General features: G+C 45.2%; 1 protein-coding gene across 1 annotated transcript; it reads right to left on the minus strand.

The window, feature by feature from the left end:
* Window positions 1–7: 7 nt before the first annotated feature.
* On the minus strand, window positions 8–6,801 carry LOC116377357 (leucine-rich repeat neuronal protein 3-like). The gene has a single exon (XM_031838977.1). It carries the CDS (start codon window positions 3,807–3,809, stop codon window positions 1,692–1,694), a length of 2,118 nt encoding a protein of 705 aa, XP_031694837.1. The 5' UTR covers window positions 3,810–6,801; the 3' UTR covers window positions 8–1,691.
* Between the last annotated feature and the right edge of the window lie 4,422 nt (window positions 6,802–11,223).

Here is an 11,223-nt window from a genome sequence, read left to right on the forward strand (position 1 = left end):
CCCCCACTGGATCTGACGCGACATATTGTGTGCGCGCCCTCAGCAGTGAGCGATTACTCACTTGGAGGAACCTTTTTTCTTGTATCGTCTTTTATTTTTTGACAGAGTTTGAAAAGAGATTCTCCTGTTTTTATTTAGTTTGCTGAGGATTACACGTTGACATTTCATTCCATGAACCAGAGTTGAAGCAGAAGTGAGGCAGGAAAAAAAAAGCCTGTAAAACGACAAGTCATCTCCTTTTTTATATAATCCTGCCTTTCCTCACGCAGCCGCTCCCCTAAATACCCAGAATGCTCTTCAGCGTAGACGCAGCAGACTCTAATGAACTCCAGGTCCGGGGTTATCTCGTACGGGGAGAGGACAGCACATCAGTAACATCGGCGCTGTGAGGCGTCAGCCGCTCTCGTTCACTGTCCTTTTTGGGACCGAAACCACTTTGTCCTGGTTTTTGTGGTCCATTTGTCTTCCCCCCTCCCCCCCATCCATATTGATGCGAGGCGCTTAACAAACGAGCCCAATAGTTGCTGAGCTGTTCCCTGTGATGGCGGCAGCGAGCAGGCGGCGTTGTCTCTCCAGGGTCACACCGGGGGAAGAGAGGATGGCTCGGGTTGCTGCGGTTCTTGCTGACCTATTCACTACCCGCCTCTAATGGGTCATATTTTAGCTCCCGTTGGTGGTGACAAATGGCCACGCTCTAAAAGCCCTGTCCAAGGTGCTGAAACTCGGTTGATCTATGACTGAGTCACGCTGATAAATGCCTCCCATCAGTTTGCACGTGACGCCGATTCATCACCCACCGCTGAGGTTTGTGTTGGGAATCCATATTGGATTTTTAATGAAAGGGAATATAATGCAATTCAAAGTCAAGGGGTTTGCCAATGTCCTCGCTCTTTACACACACACACACACACACACACACACACACACACACATACACACACACACACAGTTTGAGATTGCATTGCATTTCCCTAACAGTGTTACAGCACCTGCCTTGAAGGGCAGCTGCTGTAATTGTGTTTGTCTAAGCAGACCTCACACATTCTGCTGCTGTGGGATTCGGACACGAGATTTATGAACCGCATCCACACAAATTAGTATTTTTTCATTTCAAAGAGTTTAGTTGTTTTGTTGTAAAAGAATGTCCAAATGTAACAAGAACAGATTGTAGTTATAAGACACCACACAGGTTTAATGAAAAATGTATTCGTTCATAAAATTGTTTTCGTTATAGTCGACTTGATTGTACACTAGACTAACAATATCTTTTTTATAAACTATCTTCGCTCGGCACCGTTTTAATGTAACACAGCAAAGAAAATGCTTTTTTTTCTTTTCTTTTTTTTGCAGACATCAAAGTCGTCTTCAGCAAAGTATTTCAGACAGAATAGTTCCTGTGCTGTGCTTCACTCTGGTTGCACTGCATGAATGACCAGTAGCCATGTAGATTATAGTCAAGAGATCTGCCTGATTAAGCTTATAATGACAGTTTAAGATACAAAATAGTCTCTGCTTTTCGCCATTTATGTAAATGTTTGAGAATGTTCCTCTGATGCCGCCCAGCTTCAGTCCCAGTGCAAAATGTCCCATCAAACGTCTTTGAAAAGAGGGCTCGTAAATTACATTGTCCAGCGTCCATCACTCTCCATCTTCGCTTAATCCCAAAGTGCTCTTACAGACAAGGACATTCCTTACATGGAGTCATCCGGTAAGTCTATTACAGTGGCCCTCACCTTGATCCCAGACACACCGAATTCCAGGAAAGAAGAAGATGATGAGGAGGAGCAATGAGTGCTGGCAATCAGCAGGGTCTCAGCCGGGTCTGCTATCAGTTTCCTGTAAAACACTTGGCTATACAGAGATGTGTAGATGATGGAGCAAGCCACGGCGACCACGATAAAAAGCACAGCACAAGAAGCCATCACGAGACCGTCCCAGTTCTGGGTGTTCCCTCCCGGGGTCGCTGCTGCCTCCTTTGTGGTCACATTGACACAGGCCTTGCTGTATCCAGGCTGTGCTGCAGTGACCTGAACGCAGACCCGGTAGCAAGTGGAGGGCTTCAGCCATTTGATGTGGTACTCTTTGACATCAGCGGGGAGCCTGGCTGTGAATGGCAACAAGAGGTCGCTGCTGCCGTGGACTAAAATTGACCATTTTAGTTGTGATACCAAACCCCCCGTGCTCTCCCAGGAAACCCTGACAGAACGAGACTGGACAGAGGTGACGTACACCTGTAAAGGTTGATCTGAACGCTGGGCGGCGTATCCGTCCACAGCGACCATCACAGATTTGAGGTCTGCCCCGACGAGATTGTGGGCGATGCAGGTGTAAGATCCTGCTTCCTGCTCCGTGGCATCGTAGAGGTCAAAGGTTCCCTCGGGGTGCATGTAGTACTTATCGGACACGCTCCCGGGTAGCATCCTGTCACCCGACGGCGTCACCCAGAAGATCTCAGGCTCTGGTTCTCCGAACGCCCGGCAGTGCAGCGACACAGACCTCCCTTTGCTGACGTCGACCCGATCCGGGAGGCTCCCGGGCGAGATCAGAGGAAGGCAGATCTCCGTCATCTCCCTGAAGTGCACCTGTCGGACGTGCTGGCCTTGGTACTCCGGAGGCTCCACGCAGAACAGGGAATCGGGCTCCATGAACCGAACGGCGGTCCGGTTCATGTTGACCCAGCGGATGACGCAGTCGCAGCGGATGGGGTTGCTGTGCAGGCTGACCTCTCGCAGGTTGGGCAGGGCGTCCACGGTGCCGCGGTGGAGCGCGCTCAGAGCGTTGCTGTTCAGCATCAGAGTCTCCAGCCTGGGGAGCTTGTAGAAGGCCCTGGGGTGGATGTAGGACAGCCGGGGATTGTTGGTGGCCTCGATTTTGGTCAGCTCCGGCAGGTTGTTCAGGGCAAAGCTGTCGATGGACACAAGCTCCGGCATGCTGTTGATGCCGAGCTCCTTGAGATGCATCATGTCCATGAAGTCGCCTCTCTGGATCCTCTCGATGGGGTTCTTATTCAAATCCAGAAACTTTAAATTCCGCACTCTCGTCAACGCAGCTTGTGGGACTCGACTGAGCAAGTTGTCAAAGAATGAGATGCTCTCCAAATTCTCCAGGCCATCAAGAGCATTGTCCGGCATTTCAGTCAAATTCATCTTGGCAAGCACGAGGCTCCGGAGGTTCGCCAGGGGTTTAAAGTTCATGTCTGACAGCTCAATGACGGGGTTGTCTCCCAACATCAATATCTCCAGGTTGGGCAGATGCTGGAACCACTGGCTGTTGATACTTGTCAGTCGATTGGAATTGAGATGGAGCCTCAGCAGCCGACTCAGGCCCCGAAATGCTGCGGGGTTAATGGAGAAAATCAGGTTGTGGTTAATGTAGAACTCCTGGAGGTTGGGCAAGGAAGCGAGGCAGCTGTCAGACAGCTCCTGAATCCAGTTCTCCTCCATGTGGAGCGACAGCAGCCGGGGGAGAGACCCCAGACAAACATCGCTCACAGAGGAAATGTTATTCTGAGACAAGTCGATTTCAGTGATGTTGGCCAAGTATTCCAAAGTTTTCTCCACTTTAACGATGTTGTTTGTCTGCAGCAGCAGCACCTGTGTTTCCGAGGGGAGCGTCTCCGGCAGCACCGAGAGGCCCAGGTCATTACAGTCCACGGTGGCAGCCTCGGCGTAAACAGAGCTGGGCGAGAACCAGGGTCGTACCTCACATCGACACAATGCTGGGCAACGAGCGGCCCCCTCTGAGGCCAGAACAAAAGCAGCCAGAGACAGCTCAGCCAGCAAACAAGCCACAACTGCTGTCTCCTTCATCTTGCCCCCCTTGTATTCCCTTCAGCCAGTAATTGGCCCTTATGGAGTCAGCTGTTAGCGCCGTTAACTTCACAAATAAAAGCTCATTTGTTAATGCAGCGAGACAAGAGTGGATTTCCCACCGACGCCTGGTCCCCCCGAAGCGTTCTGGTCCCTGTTGCCTGTTCCAGCTCTTGGCAAAGAGAGGCAGCCTTTTTTCAGTTCGGTCCGTGCCAGGTTGTCATGCGCGCCGGCGATATGTCACGGTCGGCGTATCCTTCAGGGAGCGGCGCTGTGCGGCAGAGGGGCGGTTGAGGGATGCTGTGGCTCCGGCTGGGGACGAATCGCTCTGCCTTCCATCATTATTATTCTCCCTCGCTGTCACCCTGTGTCAGTTTCCATCTGGGGAGACAGGAGAGAAAGAAAAGTCCAATTTAACACCTTGTGGAAGAGCCATGAAGGCATATTGACATTTGCGAATATTGAAACTTATTAAGCCTTTTTCAGCCTCATTTGATTTTATTGCTCTCCTCGCACCGCCGGGATTGTAAGTTATGATTAACATGACTGTGTGTTTCCTGACAGGTTTGAAACAAAAACAACGGTACGTTTGAGTCTCTCTGTACGGCTGAAGGGCGAAAGAGCGGACTGATGGTTTTATGTTTTTATTGCTATTTCAGTCAGAGCAGTAAAATATAAAGTGTCCTAGAAAACAAGGAGCTCTGAGATGATGCTCCAGAGTTTGTTGATTCAAGAGGGAAAACAATGCATGTTCCCCCCATGTTGTAATTAACGAACCTCTCTCCTGCTGTGAACACCTGTGCACACTTATCAATGCACCCACACAAGACAACAGCCCGACACACACCACCTCCAGGGTCTGTAGAGGCTCCCGAAATATCTGTGGAGACGAGCTCGCCGCGGCTCTCGAGCTGCTTTTTTATTGCATAATTCATGAGGCGCCGAATCAATGTTGTTGGTGCAGGTGACAGGCCGACGGCGGCGGGGCTTCTTTTTTTTTTGCTTATGTCGACTGCACATATTGACGTTTTGATTAATTTGTGACCTTGAGTGCAGAAGCCACCGCTGAGTGTACGACAGTAGATGAAGCTGTGAGCAGCTGATGAGGACGAGCTGCATACATCAGCCTGTTTATGGTTCCTCTCTCACTTCATCCTCACAGTAGAAGAACTAAAGTATGACAGTGTTGACCCAACTGTTTCCCTTCAGATACTTTTACTAATACTGCTCAAGCACATATACTTAAATATACATATTTAATAGAAAAGTCCTGTATTAGATATCTTGTTTTTTGAGCTTAGTGACAAATCCCACTTATTTGGCTCTGAGGTGGTGACGCAGGAACAACAGTGAGGCTCATTGATGTGTTAATAGCAGAGAAGAAGAAGAGATACGAGGCTTTGATACAAAAACAATACTTCTGAGGTACCTGTGCTTCACTTAAAGGGGGAAGGATTGGTGGAGCCCTTTGAGTAGTACGACCACAGTGAAGAAGTAACCTGGTGTTGTTATCGTGCAGCAGATACTCTTTGAGTAGTACGACCACAATACTTCCCCAAACCAAAGTAGTGTTGGTTTGTCTGCTCAGAAAATACTCATAATGGTCGCTTTCATGTAGTTTGGAGGACTTGTCATCGAGACATTGTACATAAGCACAGTAACACATTTGGAATGGTGTTCCTTTCACTCCAAACTACTATTCTGACAGTTTTACTTTTACTTAAATATGATATTTAATGCAACACTTGAAATGGAGCATTTGGGGGATTACACCTTCTACTGACGTTAAGAACACTTCTACGTGTTTCCATCAATGTATTTCTATGATCTTTTTGAAGTACAGCATTGAAGAAGCTGTATGGAAGAGCAAAGATTTGATCAAACTTCAAAGTTCAATTGATCAGATATATATATGTATATATGTATATGTGTGTGTGTTTACTGGCAGATTACAGCCATGGATAAAGAGTAGCCTGCAGCGCTAACATGTGATGGAACTACACTTTCCTTTGACTTAGTTCATTGGCTCCAAACCAGTTGATGGAAAGGCGTTTCCTTCTTTACTTTCTTTTTTGCGACGTTTGAAAAGAGTTCCCTTAAAGATGTGTCTGCGATCATCTGAGTGAAGCACCGTTAACGGTTACACCCAGCTGCTCCAGGACAGGAACGTTAGAACACACTCATGTTTCTTACATGGTTCCACGTTCCCGTCACTCCTCGGCTCTCATGCAGCTCATTAAGACCCTCGCAGGCATCCGTCTCCTTCACCCGAGAGAGGAGGAAGTGTACTGTATCTAACGCTTTAGTGTTATGTAGTCGTCCCTCCGCAGAGATGGAAACAACACGTTTATGGACAGTATTTAGGCTACAACAAAAACAACTCATATGCTAATGAAGCGAGCGTGGTTTGGATGTTAAACGGAGCGTTAAACGGTGGATGTTTCTTCTCTTTTGGTTGGAAAGTGTGCTCTCATGAGAGACGCTGCTGTGCCCCCCCCCCACACACACACACACGGTTGCGTAGAGTGGTGGCTGCCTTTCATGATTCCATGAATATAGATTTATAGGTATATCTGCAGAATATGCTGATTCTCTGTCCAATTTTCCAGGTTTGAAATGTTGAAGTGTGCTTTTTATTTTAGCTTGAAAGCCAATTTTATGTAAATGAGATCCAGATTTGTTTCTACATTTCAGGATAACAGCTTCTCCTTGTAGATGAAATGTGACGACTGAAGCATAATTGGCAGCAGTGATTCATGTGCAGAGCGGCAGGAGGAACAATATGTCCTGAAGGATACACGAGTAGTTCCACTGGTGTTCATCTGAACTACTATCACATAGATAGAGTTATATATGAATACATATAATACCGATTCCAATAAATGAACATCGACAGATAGCGAGTACCGATCCGACATTGATGCGTTAAAAACAAAAGATAAAACTAATTCTATCTCTAATATCTATTCCATATTGAAAACATCTCCTTCAACCGACTGGATTTATTCAAGTTGTTTGCCACAACAACATCATGATAAGAAGTAGAGTCATTTTCTCATAGACTTCAATACAACCAGAGGAGTCGCCCCCTGGTGGACACTAGAGAGAATGCAGCTTTAACACATGAAGCTTTGGATTCACTCTTCAGAACCGGAGGTTGTCTCCTGAATCCACTAAACCAGCCTGAGACCATTGATGAGAGTCAGAGCTGGACCGCGCTACGCTGTGATTGGCCCGCAGGATTCTCTCCTCACAGCCCTTCACACAGCTGTGTTCTCCTCACGCGCCAGGACCTCAGAGGTCAGAGGTCCTAGTCTGCATTCATCTCATTGCCTGAAGAAGACCCAGTTTCAGCTCCATCCATTCACACAGAAAGAGAGAAAGAATCTCCCGTTTGCTGTTCAGAGTGTTTAGTGATGCGTTCTATGAGCAGACCAGAGAGCAGCTCTCTGTGACCCGGCAGGACCGCCAGCTTGAGCACTTTAAGTGCTCAGTATTGACATTCTGTGAATGGATTAAAGCCGCCCAAATGTGAAATATTTATGTATATTCTTATACAGCAGAGAGAGAGAGAGAGAGAGAGAGAGAGAGAGAGGGCGAGGGCTCTTCGGTCTTAATGTGGCAGACGTCTCATAAAGTGGTCCCACTCCGCCATGTTTTATTCAGCACTCACAGCTACAGGCGGCTCGCCGCTATCACGTCAAGTTAGAAACTACCAGACTTTCCATTTATTTTAACTGATGGATCACAGATGAAGAACGCTGTCTAATCACTGGAGATGACAGAAATGTCACAACAAATATTTTATCAAAGCGAACAACGGTTTCTGAGAAGACACATTGTTAAAGGTTCCACCAAACGGTGTCAATAGCCACGTTTTGACAGCAGGAACCAGAGTCTACAGTTAGTTACAGGGACGTCTTATCCCCCAACAAGACCCTGGTCAGGAGGTAAATACTTCCGGTAAGTAGAGGAACTTTAGGGGTGGGGTTTGCAGGGATGATTGGTCAAACCAGGCAGCAACCTCAGGTTCTGCCTTGTAGGAAGTGTGTTAAAGCTGCATTCTCTCTAGTGACCACCAGGGGGCGACTCCTCTGGTTGTATAGAAGTCTATGAGAAAATGACTCTACTTCTCTCTTGATTTATTACCTCAGTAAACATTGTAAACATGAGTTTATGGTCTCAATCTCTAGTTTCAAGTCTTCTTCACTACAGCATGATGTTCATTTAGTACATTATGGTCCATTTAGAGTCACACAGACCATAAAGCAGGGGATGCTTTAGGGCGGGGCTACACGGTGATTGACAGGTCTCTACCAGAGACGTATACGGCTTCTCTATGTCACTCCTCCTCAGTCCAGATATGCTCACTTCCTGTTTATTGGTTGCAAAAAAAAACAAAATGCCGAAGTCAAGTTTTCAAAACCAACGAGAGACGACACGATGACTCCGCCCACTTCTTACATTCATCGTGCTTCAGTAAATACAGACGACCACCTGAAGGAACCTTTTAGTTACTTTAAAGCAGTTGCGAGACTTAAAATACCAGGAACTTTTTTTGGGTGGAAACGCAGTTATTAATGAATTAATGTGATGTCATTCCTGTTCAAACAGGTATGATGTCATGGCCCTCATCGTAAAATATGACAAACCAAGTTTCATTGAAAGAAGCTCTGAATGTCAAAATAAACTAAAAACATGATCTCATCAATAACTGTGTTCTGATGCTTCAAACCAAACGGTATTAGGACGTGTCCGAGCGTCCTTCTCTCTAGATTTCTTGTTATTTACTCTCCTCCCTGCAGACTGACGGTGTTTTGGCGTCAGCTGTAAATGTCAGTTTAACCCTTAGTCAGCAGGCTGCTGTCCTCCACCTCCTGAAACACCAGAAGATACCGAGCGCCCACTCTGACCTCTGACCCCCCCGGGAGAGAGAAGGCTGCGTTACTTCCTTTTGATGAAGAATTACAAAAGAGTGCTTTTTACCTCTCAAGGACATCTCATTCAGCAGATCTCAACTTCTATCCAATGTACTTCTAAAGCGCCATCGACGCTGCTCCAGACCACGTTCAGATGTTTGCGTCTGTTTCCAGAGCCTGAATCACAGCGAGGAGACTCGACTGAGAATGTCCTCACAAGAGCCTAAACTCACCTGTGTGTACCTGAGTCAACTATGAGTCATGTCCGTCATGAACAAAGGTGGAAATAGTGAGATGTTGTTAACTCAAAGCATCTGTCTGTGTGTTTGATTAGATTTATAAAAGTATGGAAGATAAATACGGCCACATGTGGAAACAGGTTTTCTTTTAGTTTTGTTTAAACACTAATTCTGACTTAAAACTCAGAACTCACATTATTGTTCCCATGTGGCCCTGATCCTGTTCTCTATACAAACATGTGTTAAAGTATTTATCTTTACTCAGTTAGTTGTTGCTTCCTTTTATTAATAATCAAACTATTTGCAAGAAAATAATAAAAACAGGAAAATGAGAAACTAATACCTAAAATAGTGCAGAAGTGAGGATCAAATATCACCGATATGACTATAAAATACAATAATATATAAATGCAACATTTCAGGTATTTTTTGTTGTTTTTTGATTAATTCAACGTCAACGTATTTTTTCGACCCGATTTTTTATTGGAAAAACTTTCACACAGAACTAATGTTACACAGTAACTCGCATTTCTTGTTCCCGAACAAAGTGGATTTTTCTGAGCTTTCACACAGAATAAACATTCAAAGGTACACCAAAGCAGACCAGATCTTACCTTTCACAATAAAAGCCCTAGACACATATATTTGTAGAAGAGTATTTCTTGTTTTTGTGATGTTTGTACAACACACCCTGATATGTAAAGCACTTTAATTTAATACATATCCTAACATGTTCTGAACCAGCTCAGTGTGGACCTGAGCTGATCTCAACACTTTCAGATATTCATTTCATTTTGACATTAGACATCTTTGGTCTTCCGTACTTATATCATTCTAGGAAATTACCTCAACAAAATCCAAACACCTCGGCATTTTTTAGTTTGCCAGTCTGACGGAACACGTTAATCTTCTGCTTCACAGAAAGAGGAAGTGCTGATTAAAGAACTAAATAAAGACGCAGCAGAGGAGGATTATCTCCTCCAGCAGCGCCGACAGCTGCAGTAGAACCTCAGCGTGAGACTCAATTAAGAGCCCGGTGACGTCAGAGCTCAGTCATCAGGAGGCAGATGCTTCATATATATATATATATATATATATATATATATATATATATATACATAAACCTTTTTCTGACGCTCGCCACCCGTTCCAACTATTTCCGGTACTACTAACAGATATCATGATTCATTTTATATTTGAGAATAAACTCGTCGTTTTGTGATGAGAGACGGTCAGAATACATTAAGAGAATAACTGCTGATGACTGTGCACCAAATATAACAACATTACGGGATTGTTTTTATGTATTATAACAACATCACTGTGTTCACTTCTGAGGACTTGATGACAGGTGTGACTCACGGAAACTCAGATTATTAATAACTTCTGAATAACTGGTCTGGACTTAAACTGGAGCAGGTTGAGGAGTTCTGTCTTCCATCTGTGCTGTTCGTCTCTGTTTCTGTCTCGTCTGATTCAACAGTTTAGACTTGATGTGAAATGCAGCCCGTGTGCTCGGTGTGTGCTCACTGGTCTGACTGGAGCTGTTGGGGTTCTTTACTGCGACAAAGAGGAAAGGAAGTTGTGAAGACATCGGTCATGATTTCGGTCATCTTCATGACTTAAGAAATGTTATTTAAAACAGAAATGGGGTCGTTGATAATCAAAACAAACCTTGTTTGAAAGCTTCTGTAGAAATGTAAAGTAGCAGAAAAAGGAAATACTCAAAAGTACAAATATCTCTAAGAAGTGACAGAATAGAGAAGAATGATAACGCTTCAAAGGGTTAAATGAATGTGACTGATGTGGATTAGACTGGATCAATACGACCACATGATATTATTTTAAATCAAAGCATCGATGAGACTCAAGCAGCAGAAAGCCGAGACAGAACAACGTGTTCTCTCTTTAACGCATTTCACTGGCGTGAAACTAAAAAGGACGAGATCCCTAAAAACATCCAGATAACATCAACGGTTCTGCACTAACTCCCTCCTTCTCTCCTCCCTCCATCCGCCATCGATTTACCATTAAACCAGTCCCATGTGAGTCTGTTCCCTTCTCCTCCTCCTCCTCCTCCTCCTCCTTGTTAGCATCGCCAGCATCAGGATTTGCACTTAGCTTCCACTCCCACGAGTCACATTTCTCTCTTTAATCAGCAGCCGGTCTACTGTTAGTTACCCTCACAGACACACCCAGTCTCACACACACACACACACACGCAGTCACACACGCACACACACACACACACACACA

Source organism: Anarrhichthys ocellatus, unplaced genomic scaffold (genome assembly GCF_004355925.1).
Source record: "Anarrhichthys ocellatus isolate YVR2014 unplaced genomic scaffold, GSC_Weel_1.0 scaffold1152, whole genome shotgun sequence".
Lineage (NCBI taxonomy): Eukaryota > Metazoa > Chordata > Actinopteri > Perciformes > Anarhichadidae > Anarrhichthys > Anarrhichthys ocellatus.